Source organism: Rhinolophus sinicus, chromosome 3, assembly GCF_057876585.1.
Source record: "Rhinolophus sinicus isolate RSI-liver-muscle chromosome 3, RSI-T2T, whole genome shotgun sequence".
Taxonomy (NCBI): Eukaryota; Metazoa; Chordata; class Mammalia; order Chiroptera; family Rhinolophidae; genus Rhinolophus; species Rhinolophus sinicus.
This window is the reverse complement of record NC_142503.1, coordinates 32,790,062-32,813,847: the sequence shown is the minus strand read 5'-3', so window position 1 is coordinate 32,813,847 and position 23,786 is coordinate 32,790,062. Positions and strand designations below refer to the sequence as shown.

At 36.1% G+C, this 23,786-nt stretch overlaps 1 protein-coding gene across 1 annotated transcript in view; it reads right to left on the bottom strand.

Annotated features, from left to right (window-relative positions):
• ITGA2 (integrin subunit alpha 2) overlaps window positions 1-23,786 on the bottom strand; it is an 87,727-nt gene that overhangs the window by 32,960 nt on the left and 30,981 nt on the right. Inside the window, exons 3-10 of the mRNA XM_019736238.3 lie at window positions 15,978-16,087; window positions 13,501-13,592; window positions 10,197-10,311; window positions 9,897-10,024; window positions 7,388-7,536; window positions 3,958-4,108; window positions 3,514-3,679; window positions 910-986 (exon numbers count right to left, since the gene is read on the bottom strand). Coding sequence (XP_019591797.3) covers window positions 910-986; window positions 3,514-3,679; window positions 3,958-4,108; window positions 7,388-7,536; window positions 9,897-10,024; window positions 10,197-10,311; window positions 13,501-13,592; window positions 15,978-16,087 — 988 coding nt within the window. The remainder of the gene's footprint in view (window positions 1-909; window positions 987-3,513; window positions 3,680-3,957; window positions 4,109-7,387; window positions 7,537-9,896; window positions 10,025-10,196; window positions 10,312-13,500; window positions 13,593-15,977; window positions 16,088-23,786) is intronic.

The window sequence follows — 23,786 nt, the reverse complement described above, 5'->3', positions numbered from 1 at the left end:
AATGGTATGTTTCATTTTGAGAATAACAGACCACGAAACTATGTGAATAATTGTCATAAATCTAGGACTCTGAATCTGGGGAGCAGCAAGGGGTTCAGAAAGTGTACGAAAACCTCAGGAAACTGTGTGCAAAATTCTCTGTGTGTAGATATTTTATTTTACTTTATTTTATTTTATTTTGAGGGAAAGACCTGTAACTTTTATGAACATCTCTAACAACTGGTGATCCAGAAAAAGTCAGCACCTTTAATTCTAGAGAGAAAACAAGCTGTGTCTGGTCCTTTGTTATGCTGCTCAAATCCTCTGAGTTCATATTTGTCCCTGAATATTTCTTAATGTCACCCAGCTCTTTGCCTTTTTACTACTCCGCTCATATCTTGAGTAGAGTTAGAATCAGAGGCCAGGGAGATGGATGCTTCTGAGAAAGAAGAGTGGACTTTGGCTGCGCTAAGAAAACGTCCCATTTCACAGCTTTCCTCATTCCTTCCTTTTTCAACTATTTTGTGTCTCTGCTCTTAGCAAGGAGATATTATGGCAACTCAGAATTCAACAATGACAGTGATGACAAGAGTCTGCGTTTTTACAAACTTTTCCAGTTATTAATTGATTCAAGGGAAATGCCTACAATAATACCTTGAATTAACACAGTGCCTGTTCCCTGGAGCGCTCAAAGGCTTTCTCGTATATTATCTTTTTTTCCCCCCATACAAAATCCCTGTGAAATGGGGAAGGGAAGGCATTATTAACTTTTGTTTTTTGGATTGCAAATCAGCAGCACGAAGAAACTAAGTGATTATGACTAGGAATCAGAACTGTTGATCACTAGATGGCTGTTTTTCCCATTTTATGTATAAGGCCACCGTGCCCAGAATCATTAAGCCATGGCGGGAAGTTATGTGATATACACACATTTTGAGGGGTGTAATCTGCGCTGAATCCCACTTGTGACATTTCCATCTGGAACTTATCTCCTCCTTGAACAGTACCTGGAAATAGCAGTTTCAAAAATTGTATCATTGTCATCAATTTTAAATCAAATTTTCAAACACACGCACACACGTGCCTACACACACAAACACACACTGTTCTAGTGTTTACTCAAAAATACAGAGCTGGTAAATTCTGAGAGTAAGAAACCACTAACAAAGTACTCTGCAGATATGGAAACACACAATATTTCCAAGGTATTGTTTGAAGTTGGAACTGTGGATGAAAAAGGAGCCACACACGAAACCTGACACGCTCAGGGGAAGCCTGCATGGCAGGCCCTACAAACTCAGAGACCACGAGTAACCACACAGGATGGTCTGAATATAAAAATTCCTAACTCAAAGCAGGTCATGGGGGTAGTCATGTCCCAGGCCTGCAGCTTCCTTGATAAAGGTCAAGCTTTACCTTAAATGAGCCTATTATCTTTTGGTATCTAAGATAACATACCTTTGAAATGTTAGAGTAATCTCCTTTTCCAGACCACTGAGGGCACACCCACTGAACCAGAGCAGGAGACCACAGTCCCCTTATTGTTATCTGTTCCCTAATACCATCTCTTTGTGCTGTAAATGTTAATTATTAATGATACTGTACCCACCAATGTAAAACAGGTATGTGTCTCTCTGTTTCACTTTTTATCCAATCCCAGAGATTTCCCAGCTTTGCCTTCTCCCACCCTCTTATTCTATCACCAATGGATTTCACATAACCCTCCTTACGACTCCTCCTTTGATTCTAATGGAAAAAATAACCTGCAAAACTACCATTCTCTGGAGAATTTTCTCAATCCATTGAGATTTTTGCCTCCCAGCAATTGTCAGTTTGGCTCAAATAAACAAAACAAATCTCCATAGGTTTGGATGTTTCTTACATCAACAGCATTTATCTTGATTATGTATTAATATATTTATTGATATATTTATGCAGTTCCTGATATCAAAGAACACTCAATATGTGGGATGACGTAAGATGAAAACTGAGGTGGTGGACTTTAAAAAACAAATTATCATTACTAGCTAAGAAACTACGTGAATTTTTACCTTTTAAATATTGGTACTAATAAATGCACATATGTCTCAGATGCAATGGGAATAGTTCAGCAATTGATCTGTAGTGAAGGCTGTGCTAAACATATTTGGGTTAGGCTTCAGGAACCAGGATTCAAGATTGAGTAGGAATTTTACCAACTGGGAATTTTGTCCTCTCTCAACATAAATGCTTGCCTCTGACACTAGAACCATAAGACTCAATTAGTGTTCATTTTCCATACAGTGTGGTCAAAATACATAAGTCTCACTAATCTTTGCAAAAACAAAGCTAAATTCCTGGACTGCCACTCTAATATAGAGAAGACAAACTGTATCACACCACATGGTAACTTATTCAGAAGGTGTAATAACTTATGCAAGATGAGTTGAGATGATTTTTAATAAAGTAGAGCAGTGTTCCCCGAAAATCCATACTAGCAGATAATACATGAAATCATTTCCAGTTAGCTTTTAGACTGCATTACAATTGTTCATATTCATGCCACCACAACCAACCAAAATTATTACAATAGGTAGCCAAATAATTCTTTATTTTCTCAGGGCACATTAGACTTTGAGGATGATTTAAAGAACTTAGAAGCACCACAGGATGTTTAAGAACTAACATAACTTTTTGGATAGAAATTTCCAGTGGATAATCAGGAGATGAAGATATGACTGAGCAATGAATACTTAATTTATGAAATCCCCTTGGACCCAATTTCAGAAGCAGTTCATGATGCATATAGTAGGTGCTCAATAAAATATGCTCTTTATTGCTGAAAGTTATTTAGGTTAACCATCAGGATCCAGGATTTGGGTCATGTGGGATTTTGTACTCAGTATGTTTCAGTCCTCCATATAATGAGTTCTTGAACATGAAATATTTCTACACTGACTAGATCTTCCAAGGCCATATAAGTAAATTACTGTAGAACTGGTAAATATAATGTTTCCTCAAAATCTGAACTACTAAAAATCTTCATTGTATTTTTCTAATTTTAAAGTATACATGTTTTTGTAAACAAATTCAAGAATTTCAGAAATTATATAACACAGTATAAAAAAAGGAAAACTTTTTATGATTATAGAACTACTAGTGCAAAAAGGTAAAACTATTTACGATTATAAGAGATATTACTAAATTGCCCCTCAAAATGTTATACAATTTATAATCTTATCAACAATGTATGAGCTTTTTTGCTTCTCCTTAATCTCTCCAAGATTAGACATTATTTGCTATCTTTTACGTACCAAGTAAAGTTGATTTATTTTTTTAAATAATTACTGAAATTGAGGATATTTTCTTATGTTTATTGGTCATTGGTATTTTATCTTTTATAAAATACTTATTCATGTTCTTTGCCTATTTTTCTAACTGATTTATAAGAGTTCTTTTCATACAAGGCATACAAGTTAACATTAATAGAGAAAATAGGTGGTAATAAAATCAAGAATTCTTGAAAACAGTTTTGGAAAGAAGAAATTCTTTTACCTTCAATGCTGAAAATTTGTTCTCCTATTGTCCCAGCCTTTTCTAGTAGAGCTGCTTCATCAGACACATTGAAAAAGTATCTTTCTGTTGGAATACTGGCAATTGCTTTAATTTCTTTGATTAAATTTTTAGTATCAAGGGCGTTTCTGTTTAAGTACCCAAGAACCTTGAAAAGAGAGGGGAAAAAGGTCATTACTGCTATATTCCAATTATCTAATTAGCACTTTCTGGGCTATTTCTGAACACTACAGTAGGTCCTCTGGAGGATTAAATCCACATCCCTTACTTGATGGTACTGAAAATCAGCAAGAAGCAGGGATAGAGTAAAAAATTTTTTTAATATAAAGCTTTGAGAGCCAACAAGAAAGGCAGTCTTAGGAAGTGATGATATAAAGAAACATTTACCCATCAACTGAGAGACAGTTAAAAAGAAAATCCACTTACTGCTATGCCAAACCTCAGTATATTGTCATTGTTACATTGATCGATCACAGTTTTCAACATTGAACCATCATGTGATTCACCATCGGTTACAACCACCATTACTTTGGTAGCACCTGGTCGTCCACCAACAGATGCTGCATAAGCGAAATCTCTGTGGTAGATAAAATTAAAGATTCACTATCAAAAGATGAAGTTAATATGTGGACCTCTGATGAGAAATATAAATATGAAACTGATTTCTTTAAGCATAACCTATAGTGACTTAGACATTCTCTCCATGTCAGTTCTGTAGACATATTTAAGTACATTCTACTTATAGTTTGTAGAGAAACATAAAAATATAAGTCTTGCTTGGCATTAAAAATAATTTCCATGGGTTCCATGGTGTGTGTATGTATTACTTGTATGTACATATTTATATCAGGAATCCTTAGACTTATGGATTACCTTTGATAAGAAACTTAAATCCACTAATACTATTTTTTCAGTTTTATTTTTATTATTAGTTTCAGGTGTACAAAACAACATAATGATTAGACATCTATTCCCCTCACAAAGTGATAAACCCCTCCCCATCTACTATCCCTCTAACATTACATATAATGGTTACTATACCATTTACTATATTCCCTGTGCTGTACTTTACATCTTGTGATGTAAACATATATATATATATATTTAAAACTATAGTTGACATTCAGTACTATTCTGTATCAGCTTCAGGTGTACAGTGCAGTGGTCAGACATCTACATAATCTATGAAGTGATCCCCCCCGTAAGTCCAGTATCTATCTGGCACCCTACATAATCTATGCAACATTATTGATTATATTCCCCATCCTGTAAGTAAATCATAAATAAATACATTCATTAATACTAATCAATAGCGCAACGATATTCATTCCTGTTATAAATTTTACTCATTGAATTTGCATCATTTACTTTTTCAACACATTTTTTTTAATGTAATAAATATACATGTTAAAAAAAAATCAAAGCATTTGGAAACATATAAAACAAAAATTTGATACCAAGCCCCTATTCCAAAGGTACTCATTATTATCATTTTATGTTTCCTTCTAGAAAATGTTTTATGTAGGTGTATATCTTTACAAGAATGGAAGCATATTCTATATAGTTGCTTTTCATTTTGATAGAGATCTTTCCATACCAGCACGTATGATGCCTTTGTGTTTTTTTTAACAATAGTATAATATGGCATTGTTTGGAGGCATCATAACTTATTTAACAAATTCCCCATTATTGGGTATTTAGGCCACTTTGAATTTTATAAGTAATTAATGTCCTTGTGTATATATCTTGGCATACATTTTCAAATGCATATGTATGATAAAATAACTGGAACAAAGGATATATATATATTTCTAGTTTTGATAGATAATGTCAAATTGACCTTCAAAAACTTCAAGGAATTTATATTACCATCAGTGTACAACAATACATTTCACCACTTCCTTTCCTTAACAGTGACGATTATTAAACTTTTTAATTCAGGGCATTCTGAGAAGTCACAAATAATATATATCTACAGTTTTAATATGCATTTTTTCATTATGAAGGGATAATGAACACTTTATATGTTTATTAGCCATTTGAATTTCTTTTTCTATGAACTCGATACTTCTTTATCTTTGCCCATTTTTCTTTGTTATTTATCATTTTCTTAATGATTAGTAACATCTTTTGTCAACAAAGAAAATTATCCAGGCATATATACTGTAAATAATTTCAACTCATTAATCATCTTTTGAATTTTAGTGATATTACTTCTGTACAGAATTTTATATTTTGATATAATCAAACCCATTAACTTTTTCTGTGGGTCTTTTATATTTGACATGGTGTTTTAAAAGGACATCTTATCTTTTAGCCTTTTTCTTTTTAATCACCCAAGTTCTGTCATAGTCCTTCAAGACATATAGGGAGAGTCACCAGTTTATAGAAACACTAACTAAAATATACCCACAGAGAAAAGAAGGTGCAAATACAAGGAAATTCAGAAACAGAAATGACAGGATGTGGTGACTGATCAGATGCAAAACCTAAGGAGGCACAGAAAGAATACAGAAAGCCATCAAGTTTTTAGTCTCAATGGCTGGTGGAATAGGCAGTAGCCTATTTGAATCGAAATAACAAAGTCATGAGGAGGGGTAGGGAAAAGAATAAGGCCAGTTTAGGATGTATTGAATTTGAAAAGTGAGCCAACACTCAGTATCACCTGGGTCCCTGTGTGAATTTTGGGAGTGTTCAGAGCTGACATAGCAATGGGGTAATTGACACAGGACTGACACTGATACTGTGAAAATGGGTACAATGCCTAAGAGAAAAGGGCTATAACTAAAAGAGGGCTCTGTTTAGTGAAAGAAAAATAGGAAAAGGAGCCCGTGAAGAGGCAAAATTGTTGACAAAAATTGGAAGGGATTCTAGAAGTTTGTGGTGTCATGGCAACAGGAGCAGGAATAGCAGTGTGTGCTCATCATCACCGAATGTTCAAGAGACGCTAAAGAGGTGAGCCTTGAGGAGGACCACTGCGTTGCTGGGTGATTAAGGGGCCACGTTTACCTGGTGGCAGAGCCATGTGTTTCAAGAGGTGGAGGGAGGGAGTATAGACACTTCTTTCAAGTAATTAATGGAAAGAAGGAATAAGAAGAAGGAAGGGATGAACAACACGATGAAAAAGGCAGGAAGTAGGTTTAAGGGAAGGTGTGCTGATTGTTGTCATATTTTTTTTAATCTTCATTTAAAAAAAAAAATTTTTATTAGTCTCAGGTGTATGAAACAATGTAATAGTTAGACATTTATCATTTGTATCCCTCACAAAGTGATAACCCCCTTCCCCCAATAGGAGAGTGTTTAGCATTTTTGTAAAGGCATCTGATTCGAGCAGAGTGAAGGACAAGGTCAAAAAGAGAGAAACTGAGCTAAGAATTAGGAGAGTGCTATATAGTTGTAAAATCCACATTGCTCCAGATTGTAATGAGTATTATAAACCCATTCAATTGGATTCAGACTCCTAGGTCATTAACATTTAAGATTCTATGGCCATTCTTAATTAGCATGAAGTGCTCCATTAGCTCAAGTTGTTTGTAGCCATGATAAATATTAACAAATACTTCCAGATTGCTGTTTCCTACTGTTTTAACCTAAGGTCTTTTAAGTTCATTTATGTCATATAAAATCTTAAAAACTCATGCAATATTTCGTGAAAAAACTAGAAATCAAAGATTTTTAAATTACGTGTCCTACTGCCTTCTCAAAGTGTTTAAGTTACAGAATGTTTAAACTTTTCTTTATTATTTCTGATTTAAGTGTGGATACCAGGTATATTATTTTTCTTTGTCTTTTCTTTTTGTTATTTATAAGAACTTCTATTTTATCAAAATATTGGCCTGTTAGCTTCATAACTTACCTTGCGTACTGAATTGCTTTGAATGTATTTGTGAGGTCCCCACCATGTTGGCGTGTCAGGGATGTTGCTCTAATCATTTCAGCTTTTGTTTTATAAGTGTTCAGATTAAACACAACTCTTGGATTATTGGCGTACTGAATTAATCCCACCTGCAAGAGCAGAAGTTTATTAGAGTTGCCATTAAGTTATAAATCATCTTTATTTAACCAATAGAATGAAAATCAAAAGTGCATCTAGACTCTGACTTAAGGGAATCAATTTGGACTTTGTTCATAAGAAGTTATTTTTCTTCCAATGGAATGACTTTGTTAGAGGCTGTAAATGTACAGTAGCAGTACTTATTAATAAGCAAGATGAAGTACTATTGTGTATAATTTGGTTCTCAAGTGTTATAGCTGTAAATTTTTAAGCATTGTCCTATACTATTTTAATATGGATAAGTATTAGAATAAAGTTCATAAGAGGAAGATTAAAATGATATAATTTTCTAAATTAACAATGGATATAAACATGCAAAGAATTATAAGAAGTCATAGATTAAAGATTACATCTCATCAATTGAGGATAATTATAAAATAAAAAAACAATTAGCGTTAACTACAAGAAAAAACAATGCAGTCAATTTGGATGTATTTATTGTGCTGCATTTCCTCTAACCACAGGAGGAAAGATGCTCTATATGCATGTGGGGCAAGAGTTTCTGGCCTTCTGAGAAAATGCCATTCTAGAGAATGATTTGAGAGAACTGAGAAACAGAACAACTTCTGAACAAGATATTCAGGCACATAATCCTAATCCTTCATATCAAGATGGTCAAACACTTCTGTTAATGACTTTGTCCTCAGCATTGATCACTTTCTATGCCTAGGATTTGGGGCTTCCAGAGCAGGAAGTGGCAATAAGAGATCAGTGGAAAAAGTGTCTCTGAAACACAGGTCAGCATATATGGAAGATGGAAGGGGCAAGGCCTGGATTTCTGAGTTTAATCAGCTACTTTTGCTAGGAAGGCAGTTAACCAGCCACTGGGTAGATGACAAAAATATGATAGTACTTGGTCCCTCCCTTTAGGATAAGTTGGAAGACTTGAGAGAGAAGAAAGGATCAAAAATAACTCTGAGGATTTCAAAGTCTAGAATGAGAGGAAGATGGTTGTAACTACCATGACACGGCCCTAGAACTTCTGTGTGGGAAAGGGGAAGGCTAATGAGAGGATTTAAAGAAATGTGGTATATTAAGACTTACAGAAAGGTCACATTTAGAAAGCAATAAGTGGACTAAGTAAAACCACCTCTAGAGATGAAGAAGATGCATTGGGATAGGATGACAAGAAGACGGGGGCTGTGCATTTCATACTAGGGACTATCAAAATAAGTCATGTTATGGGGGTAATTCATTTAGAGACAGAGAAAATAAACAGATGCAGAGGAAAACTTCTCTTATGAGCGGCTTTACCAGTGAAGTGATACTCTCCAGAAACCAGAGCTATACCTAGTCTTATTTAACAGAATTTTCTGGTGAAAACCCACACTGAAACCTCCAAAGTTTTGGCAGACATTAATGTCCTCGTGGTATTAAGAAGCAATTTCAATGGGAAAAAAGTATAACAAGATTATATAATGTTGTGTAGGAAAGCAGAAAAGCAAAGGTCAATATAGATAACAGCAAAGTATTTGGGGAAAAATGTTCCAACAATTGTTACTAGATGTTGAACACCGGAGAATCCTTTGCAACACAAGAAGATACACTGGCAACTCCGTGAACTGGTCCCTGTTGATACTGGTCCAATGTACTGCTACAATGCACTGACCCACGAAATAGCAGATCCAATGAGAAAGAAATAAAGAAAAACAACTCCAGAGCTTTAAAAATAAATGCTAGTTAGTTTTATAGAAGCATGAAGCTTCTGCTCCCGAGTTTTGGTTGCCTACCTCAAGAAGGCAGAAAAGTAAATTAAAGACTCCTTAAAATATAGAGAGCTATATTGATGAAAAGACCTGTCCTGTGTAGAAAAAAAAAAAAGGAAGTTAGGCTCGAATATGATAAAAGATGATGCAATAATAAATGGTAGAATTATACTATCTACAAACTTATGTACAAAAATCCCAGAATTCAATGATAATTGTTTTACCAGCAAGGAGTAAACAAAAGAAATTCATTACTAGTCCGAGTGGGTGTAAAGAAAAAAATACATACTGGACTGTAAAATTTACTGATAAATTCATGAGTTAGAAGAGAAAACAATAAAGAAGTAAAGAGGATTAAAATGCTATATTCTGTGTCCAATGCCTGTGTCAGAAATAGAAATCTAAACTGAAAGACCAGCATTGGGCAAAGTCATACATGAATAACTCAATGTAGTACAAGTGTCAATTAACTTTCAAGATTACCATTATAGTCGTATGCAATTAATATGGGGATTTGACAAATGTGAAAATTAAGACCTCATATCTAACAATATTTTCTCAGAAAGAAAGCTGTGGGTTAATTTATGGATTATTGATGTCCATACCTGTGTCTTTGTGGGGCCTATATCCAGGCCTTGTACAAATTTTTTCAAAAAATTCTGTACTGCATCCCAGGGATAGATACTGTTTGATTCATCACATACAACCACAACATCTATGAAGGAAGGGCAGGCTACATAGAGGATGATAAGAGAAACAGATTTCCATAGGTAAGTCAGACTTCACGCCCGTATGAAAATGAGACTTAAAATAGAGTTGAGGGGTTGGGTGGCACTCATTGATAAATGTTTTCCCTTCTTTTAATGCAAGGCATTGCTCCCACCCTCTGCACATTCTTAACTTACTCTGCACTGCTGGGGAAAAGCTGGCCAAGTGTTGAAAATCAGGACTGATGTCGGAACAAACTCCAGTTGTGTAATATTGACTTCCGCACTGCTGCGCCCACAAGGGACCACATGTCTTCAAAACCATGAGAACAATGAGAGACAAAACACGGGTGATGTTAGTCCTCTACCTTTCCATTTGTGAAACTCAAAAATCATTTCTGTTCTTTCACAAAATAGTAAGAATTGTTAATTCTTGAAACTAATAGGTAAAAAATTCCTTTGAGTGAAAGTGAGCCAGAGCCAGCAGAAGTGAGGGAGATGGCAGATATACAGTGCCCAGTGGCAGGTCTCTCTAGGGCAGAGGGGCACTGGGACCGTCAAGGGCAGGTGTCTGTGGAGGGAGGAGCCTATTGGGTCACCCACCAAGCCAGAGCAAAGGGGTGCTTTCCTTCCAGAGAACACCCAGAAGAAAGATGAGTGTGAAGTTCATTTCTTGTCTCTCAGTTACCTGGGTCTCAGGTATTTCATCTGTAAAATGACGATAATCATATCTTCTATTTTTTTTAAAGTTGTTATGAAGATTAAATGGATTGATAGGTATAAAAGAGTTAGAACAGTGCTGGGTAAATAGGAAGTGGTATATAATTGTTAGCTAGCATCCTCTTATCCCTTCCAGGTATACTACTGTGTTTCCCTGAAAATAAGACCTAACTGGAAAATAAGCCCTAGCATGATTTTCCAGGATGACATCCCCTGAACATAAGCCCTAATGTGTCTTTTGGAGCAAATATTAAAATAAGACCCGATCTGGTTTTTGGGGAAACACGGTATTCAGTAGAAACCATAAACCCAAATGTGTTCGAGGACCAGGTAGGAAACCTACAAGGGTGCTTGGGGCCAGGTAGACACCAAGGTGCAGGAAGAGCCCATGTGTTATACTCAGGGACAGCTACTGCGGCTCCTGCCCACTGATTGGTGTGAAACAGGCTTGGTGCTGCCAGAGCTCCCAACTTTTCAAGGAAAGTCAACGAGGACAAATTTTGTGTGAAAATCCCCAGTTTAAAAAACAACAACAACAACAACTCTCTGTATGTTAAACAAATACAAATGAGGTCCATGAACTGCCAGTTTTTAACTTTGCTATAAAAGATTTCTTTGAGGACTTCAGAACACTTATTTCCAATCCCTGAAACCTTTAGTCATCCAGGCTGGCACTCTGTCTTCTTGCCCACATCATCTGTGCTTCAGTTCTTCATCTCTCCATTAACCCAATCCCAAGTCTCCCGTTTTCAGCAGCCCTTAAATGCCAAGGACTCTTGATTAAATCATGGCTAAAGCACACTGGAAATATTAGGTCAAATAATATTAAAATCATTAGATGTAAAAGGGAAGAAAATGGGAAAGAGAAGTGAAGCCAAGATCTTAAACATCTACAAAGTTTGACATTATGTTGAGCTGTGGACCGGTTATTAAAATTGAACAGAAAAGAGTGGACTTGCAGAAAGCTATTGGAAAAATAAAAGGAAATTTATCTGACCCAGTTTAATTGTTGGTAGCTTAAAGGAGAAGAAAGCAGCTGTAGTCAGATTTCATGCTCGATGAACAAGGCTAGTTTTCCCCCCTATAAAACTGGTTCATTTTGCCAATTAGGGGGGAATCATAATTGATGCCTTTGGTAGTTCATCAAACAACAGATACAATTATTGATTCTTATATCTCCATCCCCAAGTTGTTTTTTCTAATCACCATGAAAAATAATAACTCATGAAATATTCAAAAAATTATTCCTTTTGCTTTAAAAGCAATGGAAAACAGCATTAAGAAATTGAAATTAGAATATGCCAATTGTTAATGCCAAAACTACATTCCTGCTTAAAGCCCAGAACTTTAAGAAGGTTCAAAAAAATGTGATGATTGTCAGTCTTTTCCAAATAATTCTTAAGAGTATCTTAAGGTTTTGATCTTTTAGGTATGTAAAGGAAGTTTTGGCTTTTTTCTTTCTTCTTTATTTTTCCCCCTCTCCTTCCCTGCTACCTTCCTCTCCCTCTCTGCTCCCTACTTTGTTAAATTAATCTCTTAAATTCTCATGCAATTTTATTTTACTCTATCTGAAGTTACAGGTTAAAAACTTTTGCAGTGCATTCTCTAATCCCTATATCTCAATATATTACTCTTTCTGAATTTATTCAACTTTAAAAACAAACAAGCAAATAAAAAAGATGAAAGTGATTCTATTATAAGGATTTTGGAATATTATAAACCACAAAAATTCATTGCAATATTCATTTATGCACTGATGGAACACATATTATAAGCAATACTTAATTTACTTAGTGGGCCGAAGTCTGTCTGAATACTAATATCTGTTAGTGAAAAGATGACTGATATTGTTCAAAATTGATTACATTTTAGAATAATCCAGTTATACTCATACACATAGACTTCTAGGTTAGCATGTCAATGGTATAGCTATAACTAATGAGATGGTAAAATAAGCTTTCTAAGACAATTTTAACATGGTGATACATCTAGGGTATGCTGGTGGAAATGTATATTAAAATTGGCTTTTCATTTGCCGTTAAACTTTTTTTGATGTGCAAAGGTTTTAATTTTATTATATAGTCAAATCTTTTCAACAATTTCCTATATTATTTCTTCTGTTAGTTCTAAACTCAGAAATTCTTCCCTCAGAAAATTTCTACTTTCTTCTACTTTGATATATTAACTCTTTAATTCACTTGAAAGTATAGTTGGATATGCAAGTTATTAACCAACTAATTGTCCCACCTTGTTAAATAAGGCATTCTATTTCACTGATTTGTGATGTCTTTTGACAACATTCTAGAAACAAAGCGAAAGTAAACACTAACATAAAATAAGATGAGAGACTGAGCTATGCCTTCAATAATATCAGATTAGCCAAAGGTTAGAGGAAATGATTAAAAACAAAAATACTTTTTGGCTATGAATCCTACTTCCTGAATTAGTGGTAACCTATCTTGAATGTTCTTAGAGGAAGGAGAAATGAGACCTGGAATTCTGTTATCAACAAAACCAGGCACATTTTCCAAGGGCAAGGAATTGATGCCACTTTTTTTCCCCTTTTCCAAAACACTCTGTGGCGATGGTTTTTGCTGAATATCTTCAGAAGCCTACACATCAACAGAGTGCTATTTCATGTTGGATATCTACATAGCATGACTGACCAAAAAGCAAGCTCTAACATTTACACCTGAAGATTTGAATTGACAGGAGGGATGGTGAGAGACACCGACTTCATACTTTCTTGAGGGGAATGAGGATTTGAAAAGTAAACACTCACGAGAAATCCTCCGGTGCCCGCGTTCCTTGTGAGTGTCAAGCCAAGGCTCATGTTGGTTTTCATCTCAGTAACATTGGGAATGCTCGTGAAAGCTTTCAAAGGGAAAAAAAGTTTAAAGAGCGACTAAAGTTTCACCATATATTTAAAGTTGTTAAAAGAAACCTACGCACACTCATGTGTATATATAGCATGAGATTTAATGTAATTTCTCCAGGTGCTTGCATCAAATATAATATATCGTCAGATATAACGAAATGAGAGGCCTCAGTGATCAGGGAGCTCCTGTAAACGTGTGAGACTGCAGATGTAAGATACTACTGTGTAGAGTGTGGAGAGGGCATGAAATATAGGCATTTAAATTTAAATTTTTGAAAAACAAAGTGTTGGCCAAACAAAACACCTCTGAGGATACCAGTTGGTCTCCAGATTGCCATCCTAGTTCCTTCCAAGGTCATGGTAACTATTTAAGGTTTCATTCTGGATCAGAAAAAAAATCTTTAAAGTATTATCAAGGAATGCCATATGGTAGAATCTGGCTCAAAGGTGAGTGAATTTTAAAAGGAAATAATGAGACTAATCATGGAGAATAACAAATGTTTCCAGCCTCCTCTCCCACTGAACCGGGGCATCACCCACTGTATCCCTTGTTCAGCTACTGAACATTGCAATTCTCCTCAATAATGTTATTTACTCATGCTGTTTAATCTCTGCCAAGCCAACATTGCCACTTTCATTTACCCATGTCTCAAGTTGACTGTTGGAAAACTTTATCCTTCTTCTCAAGCCTCCAAACTCAACTCAGATCCCATCACTCTTTGAATAACCTGTTTATACTGCAGAGAACATAATCACATTCAAAGGATAATCTCAGCTTCGCTCCTGTCTACCTAAAGTCCATTCTTAGAACTCTTACTTTTTCTCTTTCCTTTGTGTTTTAGAGAAGGGAGCATTTTTTCTAGGACTTATTTTCTTAGGGACCAGTGATGTTAATTCCATCCAGTTAACTCTATTCTTTACTATGAGTCACTCTCTTTTTATCACCTCCTTCCACTCTCCCTACAAATAAGATCACCCCCTTTTTATTAGAAAATCTTCCCCTAACCCTGCTGCCCCATTGAACTATTTCCCCAATTCTTCTTCACTGCTCAACTTATGAAAAGTCTACTTTCACTCCTTGTACTTGTTCACTACTCACCACTCCTAAATTCTCTGTAATCTATGTTCTTCTTTCAACACTGTTGGATTTATACTCTAGACAAGAAAGTTACAAAATATGATAATATGGAGCACAGAAAGAAAATAATAAAGCTTCTATGTGCATGTTTTTATTCTTTTAAATTCATTTTTATTTAGGAAGATAATATGTCAGTACATGTATATGTTAATAATTTTTTAAAATAGAATATTTACATTAGAGGTGAGTGTTCAAAAGTTAGAGGGTATGAAACATTAGGGGTGATATAATAAAACTTTTGAGCATTCACCCCTAATGTATATATTTTTATTATTTTCACAGATTTTATACATGCATACATATTTATATCTGTATCATATATATCTATTATATGTGCATCATATATACTATGTATGTTTCATATATATGTTATGTATGTATGGTGAGTGTTCAAAATGTTTGGCAAGCACTCATTTAGACCACCCACAACCTCCTTAAATACAATGATGGTCTGCAATCAATCCTCATATTCTTCAACCTCTATCATTTGACACCACTAATATTCCTTGCACCTCACTAAAAATAGGTTTATTGAGCCAGAAATGGTGCTGGAAAGCAAGTATATGGAAACATGTAAGAAACACTCCCACCTTTGTTTGTAAGTCTTAATCACTGTTTCTGAATCTCTTTTCCCCTTGATTTCCGTAACACTGTATGTTCCTAATCCAGGCCTTAATTCTTCAGAATGCTAAGACTCCTCAGTGCTGGCTTTTTTGGATGATGATGATGATGATCAAATTAAGTAACTTTTTACTTGCATCATGAAATGCTGTGTGGAACTATGACTCATTTAGGTTTCCAGTCTTGTACCTTTAATAACTTTTTGCACTTAATAGAAAGCATCTGATGTGGATAATTAAAATAGCAATTACAAACAATTACAGATAATTCCCAATTGTGAATATATTTTATTAGCATGAAATCATTTGGTGTGGATAGCCTCAGATTTTTGTAAATAATCAACAAAATAATCCTAAACTCTGGCTGAAACTGGTTCATAGTCTGGGGAGGGGCAGATGGTACAGGAGGCTGCATATTTCCCAGGCACCTTATTAAATCAAGTCTTCAAACTGTTTTGGAAATTTTGATATAATTGGGCCCATATGACTAAAGAGATAAAGGCAAAAAAAGCTGTCTGTATTTCTTTAAGCTAGAGCTATCATTGGTTTTGTTATTTTTTTAATCGTGTATATAACAAATCAGATTGTATTTGTAAAATATCACAATGCTAATTACAACTTACTTTGCAAATTGAGTTTTTCACACGTAGGGGTAGACAGATCGACAGGACATTTATACACATCTCCCATTCGGTTCTCAGGAAAGCCACTCCAAGGTGAGCCAACTAGTAACCTAGAAATAGGAATTCTTTTTCATTAGATATAGCATGTTAGCTAATGTTTCTTAAAGATAAAATTAACCACAAGAATGAAAAAGAAAACCACATTTGATTTCAATTTTTAATGCATGAATAGTTCGTATTTGTTCAGCTAAAATTTGATCTTTTTCCTTCCCCTTTGCTGATCAGATCCTTGATGAATGTCTACAATACAGCTGTCTTGCCACAACTCCCAGGGAGGCCTCTTTAAAGCAGTGCTGTCTAACAGAAATATAATACAAGCCACAAATGTGAGCCACGTATGTAATTTTAAGTTTCCTAGTAGCTACATTAATAAAATAATAAAAAGCAACATGTGAAATTAAAGACTATACTTTATTTAACACAATAGATCCAAACTAACATGCAATCAATATAAAAATTATTAATGAGCTATTTGACATTACTTTTCTCCATTCCAAATCTTTGAAATTCAGTGTTTGCTTTATGCTTAGAGCACATATCAATATAAACAATAGTAACGTTTCAAGTGTGCAGTAGCCACAGATGGCTAGTGGCTGTCATATTGGTCAGCATAACTGTAAAGAAGGAAACGATATTAAAACCAAAAACAGAAACTAACATTTGTTAAGTGTTTCTATTCCCTAAGCACTTTCGTATATTACTTAGGGAACAAACAGATGAGTTAGCTAAGTGGCTTTATGTTTATTGTCTATATAAGAGGATCATTAGCAAAATTACAAAGCAACTGCACTACGGGGTTCTCCTTATGTGTATCATGTTTACAGCAATAATACAGGATATAGAGGTCAGAGATGGGTGCTCACATCCTCCCCTTCGTCAGTTTCACTTCCTTTTGAGCTTCCCCAACTAGAGACTATGGTTTTCCCTGTAGAACCTCTCTGGTCACAGAGAAATGGACAGGAGCCTGCAAAACAGTCTGATTTTTAGAAACTATAGCAGGTTAATTATTCAGCAGCATTCAGCTATTAAGGAAGAGTATCTGAGTCAACATTTTTTCTTTGTCAAAGTTGAGAAGTTTCATAGATTATCACAGATAGATAATCTATGAAACTTAAATTCTTTCATAGGCCTTCTGTATAAATATCCTATCATTATCAATTAAACAACACATGCCCAAGCTAAGTGCTACAGTGGATAAAAAAGAAGTCTAAGGCACACTTCTGTTAACTAAATCTAGTAAAATGTTTTAAATACATGACAACTAAAGTAATAATAATACAAATGAATGAAAACACATGAATAAGTTCCCCTCTGGAACAAATATTAAAATGGACAAAGAATACAAAAATGAATATCAAAGGATGAAGGTGGTAGTCGGCCTTCTTAGCAGAGAAAACAGCAAGAACAATCATGGAAAGAGGAAAATACGGATTATTTTGAGAGACAGTTAATGATTCAGTAATAAGTTTCTCCCCTTATTCATCTTATGTAATTATTCTCAAACTTATATTTTATAGAGCATTCTTGAATACTTTAATTCTGTTAACTTTGATTAAGGTTAGAGTTGAAAGAGTTTTGTCTTTTTATGAGCAAAAAATTTAGCATGATTTACCTATTAAAATATTACCCATAGATAGGGTTACAATAATACCAGGCATATACGTTAAGGTTTTGAAAAATACAGACACCTAAATGTGGGCTATTGGTAAGTCCCAATATTTGCCTTAATGAAGGGAGAGAATCAGTAGTAGGATTTGAAATGCATGTTTGAGCATATCTGATGGTCTTCACGACAACTTAGAGGAAATTCCTGACAACTCAGAGGAAACTGGGAAACTTTTGAAGACTGTACTGTGAAAACCGTCTTCCAGCTGCTTGTTTTTCTCTATCTGCACAAGTCCTTGGTCTTCATTCCATAGTGGGACTACACAGCATTACCTCGGATTTTTGTGTGTAGGACACATCTTAAAGTATAAGAAAGAAATAAGGAGATAATCTGGCTCTTGCTCACTTCACCAACTCTGTTTCTTTCCATGAACCTTCCTGAAACTCTGTATTTCAATCATACTGAACTCAGCTCCTGCACCAAATTAGAGTCTCTCTTGCTTCACACATGCTGTTCCCTGCCTGGCAAAGTTCTACTCATTAGTTAAGTCTCCCATTAGACACCACTTGCTCCAGGAGGTCCCAAGGCTCTTCTGAATCCGGACAAGGTGGCTTTCCTGAGTACCTCCATAGCCTCTGACTTTCCCTAACCCCGTTTTTATCCCATTACCCTGTAACTGCCTGCCTACTGACTAAATCCCCCCCTTGAGAAGAACTGTCCACGAGGGCTAGGAATTGCGCTGTAGCACGGAGTAACTACTTGTTGAAAGAATGAATGAAAAAACAAATAAACAAACAAATGAATGGATGATCCTACATTATTATTTAAGAGAACTTGGTTGAGAAAAAGTTAAGTAGAAAAATTTTAATTATGTTCTTACTGAGAATTTCTTTTTGTCCAAGTTAAGAAGAAAAAAAAAAGAGGTGAAAAAAACTTAACCAAGATGAGAGGAACAGAGAGGAAAGCATTATACTCTTACTGTTCTGTCAGCTATTCCTGATTCAATTTCCACATATCTCCTATGCATCAAACTTGTATTTAAGCAAAAGCTGACTGTGGAGTCTTTGTAGGGAACACAATAGCACTTTCTAGCAAGAAACTTTAGTAGGAAGTGTGTCTGTTTCTTGGCATGCTGGGGATTTCTATTAATTACAGCAAATCTTAACGACAGCAGGTAATGTGTGTGAGGCTTTCAAAACATTATCTAATTTAATGTGCAAAGTGAGCCTAAGATTATTTTATCTCCATTTTACAGATGGAACCACAGAGACAAAGAGAGATGAGCAACTTACTCGTGTCCACACCCTTAGTGAGAGCCAAATGTAACTGATTCTGAAGCCCAAGCTCATCACCCTAAGTCAATTCTCCTTTGTAGCTGCAAGAAGGCCTGGCACAGGGCCCAGACTGGGAAAACTATCTGAAAAGATGGGTTAGGTTCCAGAATCATCAAGGAATAGAAAGTGGAAACTGAGGGTCAGGCCACACCTACTGAGATGGGGGTGTGGCTTTGTGGTGTATAGAGGGGCTGCAGCCTGGAAGGACAAAGGTCATCCTGTAAAAGCACATCCACACTTTTGTGGAGGCTCTAGATACCCTGTTTACAACACAGGTAAGAACAAAGTATGTTCAGATAGTATCAAATGTGGTAATTTGAGTAACTTCTGTTGTGAACATTTCCCATCCATCCTCACCGCAGCCCAGAGAAACACACTAAAGAACAAAAATTAAGTGTTTCTCATCTAAAATTTAACCCTTTTTTCTCCCTCAGAGCTTCTGGCAATAAAGTTGCACCACTAGCTATCCATTTTCTTGGTGACAAAGCTCAAAAGGCTACTTGCTGTTTCCTATCGACTAAGCCTTCCCTGGACACTCACCCCCTCACCTCCTTCCACCTCTTCGAAGAAATCAGGATTGATAACCTCGCAGCTCAGGACATTTTCCTGATTCGGTTTCCACATATTTACCATGCATCACACTTGTGTTTATTTCAGCAAAAGCTGACTGTGAAGTCTGTGTCGGGAGCAAAACCTCCACCACCACTGTGAGGGCAGGCCCTCCTCCATTAATCAGACGGAAGGAGACAAAGGCAAGCGCCGCACAGTGAGTGACACTTAACAAGAAGGATGTGAAGGTCCTTGAAATTCTCTCAGAGAATACATATACATCTCTGCCAGGATTAGGCCACGTTAAACGCTTAACACAGACAACTGAAAACAGTGAAAACCAGACCATTCTGGTGACTGATGAAGAACAACAAGGTATCCTCATTATATATGACACATTTTTTTAAATATCACGAACCACATGAATTAGTAGCCTACGGGCAATGCCAGTGACTACAAAGACTGTTTCTAAAACCACGGCCACCTCCTTGATTGGCAACGTTTCCAGTCTCCTCCCCACTTCTACCCAAAGGCCTCGGTGAAATCCTGCTTCCTGACAACTCATCCTGTAAGGAAAGGCGATGACGTCACCAGTGGCTACTCCAAGGGAACGGTGACATTCTTAAATTAATCAGACAAGAAGATGAGGGAGGCTGATGTATTTACCTATAAAATTTCAGGTAATCAGCTGTAGCAGGAAGAGACACGCCAGGAGAGAATGTTACAAAGGTAGGGAACAGGAAAAGTCAGTGGGTAAACCCTGTTGAAGTTTGGCAAAGCCTCTTTGAAGTAATGGATTTCACTTAATCACAGACAGACAAAAGAGCTGCATGAACAGTCGTGTGTGCTGAGTCTCTAAACAAAACAAAATCCCAAGATATAAACTTCTCTTTTCCTACAGTGAAACTGGGAATTCTTCCAAGACTACTTAAAATAACACTTACTGTTCAATTATCTTGTGGGAAAATAGTGATTATGTAGAGTTTCAAAACATAGCCAATTTGCCCACCTCCACTGGAATTCAAAATACTTTGTTACGTTAGTAAACAGTATTTATGGTGCTATAGGTAGTTTTAAACCCACAATTCAGGGGCTGTTATAAATATCTTCCTTTGGTCTGTGAGTCTCTCTAAACTCTCCAAGCAATTTTTCTAGGGGTTATTAACTGAGGTACTTAAAAATAGTAGGGAAAAACATGTTTTCTTTGATTTGACAAATGTTTATTGAGATCCTATGGGGCTGACATTCGCACAACTGCAGGGGGTACCATTCCCATATGAATGATGTGCCCTGGCCTTGTGCAGTATACAATCTATGAGGCTGTACATGGTGGCCAGACCTACTATGTGCCAGACTTGATTCAAGGCACTGGGTATTGGGGATACATTAGTGAACAAGTCAGTCAAAAATTTCTGGCCTTGTGGAGCTTATTCTACTAGGAAAGTATAGAGAATAAGTTTAATAAGTTAGTAAAATATAGGGTGATTTTGTGATCCATGTTTTGTGGAAAAACAAACAGGATTGAGTTAGGAGTGTGGGGTGGAAGGTGTTGGGTTTTTATTAGAATGGTTAGGGAATGTCTCACTGAGAAGGTGACATTTAAGCGAAGACTTGAAGGAAATAAAGGAATAAACCATAAGACTCTGGTACAAGAGTAGTCCAGGCTGTGGGAACGGTAAGTGCAAAAGCCCTGTGGCTGACCAGAGTGCAACAAACGGGGCGTGGGAGGAGATGGGTCAGATTAGTAATGGGGTCAGGTCACATAGAGACTTGTAGGAAATTGTAAGGACTCAGCTTTCCTCTGAGTGAAATGAAGAGGCCATTAGAGGGTTTGGGGCACGGTCGTGATGTGATCTGACATATGTTAGAAGGATTTTGAAGGCTGCTCTGTTGAGAATGACTGCATTGGGGCAAAAGTGATGCTAGGAGGCAAATGTAATAATTTAGGCAAGGGGTGATGGAACGCTCCTATGGGGATGGTAGAGAGGGAGGTGGTTACAGTGTCATTATTTTAGGTATATTCTGAAGGTAGGACCAGCAGTATTTCTTGTGAGGTTAGCTGTTTAATATAGAGTCAAGAATGACCTCAGAGTTTTTGGCTGAGAAACTGAAAGGAACTGAGTGGCCATCGCCAGGTAAGGGGAATACTGTCCGTAGAGCAAGGTTTTGAGGTAAGAGAAGCTCCGGGGTTCAGCATGAGGTATTTTAAGTTCGAGGTATCTATCAGACATCCAGGGGGATATTCCATTTGGGATTAGAAGCCAATTGTCTATAATACCCACATTTAATGTGAGAAATTTCGAACCCTATAATACATAAATATAAATATTATTCCTTATATTGTGTAGTTCCAGGCCACTGACAACACGAGGGGTCTGGTGAGTGCCATAGGGCTACCTGTTTCCTGCTTGTAACTAAAAAGAATTTATGATGCAAAGAATTCATCCGTGAAGAGTTTGTATCTCTGGGAAAGAGGAAGACAGGGAAAAAGAGGTCGTTTTTAGCTTTTGTTAGGAAATACTGTTATTATAATAGTTATACTCCTTGGCATATTTTGAAAGGCAATTTTTAGTATCTAGGCCTCATTATATTGCCTCAGACTTCTCTGGCTACCAGATGCCTTTCTCAGGTGGTGGAAGGGCTAAACCCTCAAGGTCTTTCAGTTACCCTGGATGCGTTGTTACCAAGCTCATTATGGCTAAAACATCTTAAGCATTACTGTTGTCTCATAAATTAGCCTTTGCACTGGAAGCAAATTAATCAATAAAAACTGATTCTGTTATGTTGACTCATCCAACATGCAGTTTTCCTGAAGTTAAAAATCAAAAGCTGAAACAATTCAATTTAAAGACTTGTGATGATATAAATTCTTGGGCCTCAGTGGGGAGAAAAGAAATGATTTTAAGATCACCACATTTTTATAAATTAAAGCCCGTGAGATAGTACCTTTCAGCTAGGTACTTTGGCAGATGGTCGTTTTATCAGTGATAAAAATTGGAAAATCAACACTTATAAACTGCTTCTCAGTTCATAAACACTTTTTATAGGCATCAACTCCTGTGATCCTCATAAATTCTCCATGAGGCCAAGTGTTATAACTGTTCCTGTTTTCATATAAAGGTACTGAGTCTAAGTGTCTAACTGGTAACAAGGCCTAGATCTGCGATTCTTTCTATCATATTCATTTGCTTACAACTCTTCTGGAGGAGAGGCACTCATTGTTTTCCAACCATATGGGCCATAAACAAATTAACAAATAGGTTTCACCTGTGCCATTTAGCATTCTCTAGCTCCTTCTTCAGATGGAGTTAGACGGAGGGAAAAGTTTCAGGCAACTAGCCACCAGGAAGGTGTGTATGTGTAAGTGCCATTCACTTTTATAAATGAACTTTATTCCACAAAGAGATAGTCAGGTGTTAACATAGGGGAAGGCTTAAAGTGATAAGACGACCGTGTGAGGCACAGAGGATTTTCACAGATCATTGAAGGTCTTCATGGATCCTTCATTGAAAGATCCTGGGGTAACAGATCTCTCCTATATGCAAGTCACAAAACATGGGTGTGTATGTGTGTTTGTAGGCATACACACAAGTTCATGTCCAGAGTGGGGAAGAAAAAAGCAAGTCAGAGCAGGGAATATTTAAAGTGTCCTTTTCACTATTGACTTTTATTTATGATAAATAACACAAACTATTAAAACATTTTAGCCATAAAGATTATTTTAACTTAGTGGGGAAAAAATAAACAACTATGGTGTGACAAATGTAGGTGAATTAACACTAGGGTAATGCATGGGATTCTAGAAGGTACTGGTTCCCTATTTATCTTGCCTCTACTACTTGCCTAGAGCAAGTCATTGTTGATAGGAGACATGCCAATTTGCATACCTATATTAATAGTGTTGAGAAATGGTTCAATTATATGGCAATCGCATAACAATCATTCATAAAAATATTGACAAATTTTTCAGACTTAAAATAAAAGGGAAAGAATATATTAAAGTCAGATTTCTAATATCTTTACAGAATAAAGAAATTGGACTAAATTATAAGTTAGTGAAAATAACTAAAATGTAATGGAAGAACAAAATGGAATATATGTCCTGGATTTAAAATAAACACAAACCCTGTGAATTAATGAAGTGAGCATGTTAAATGTCACTGCCAGGACAACCTAATGGCAGGAGAATTTTATACTTAGAAAGAAGCATAAAGGATGATATTGGCTAATATTTTAAGGCTCTAATGATAGGGTTATTTT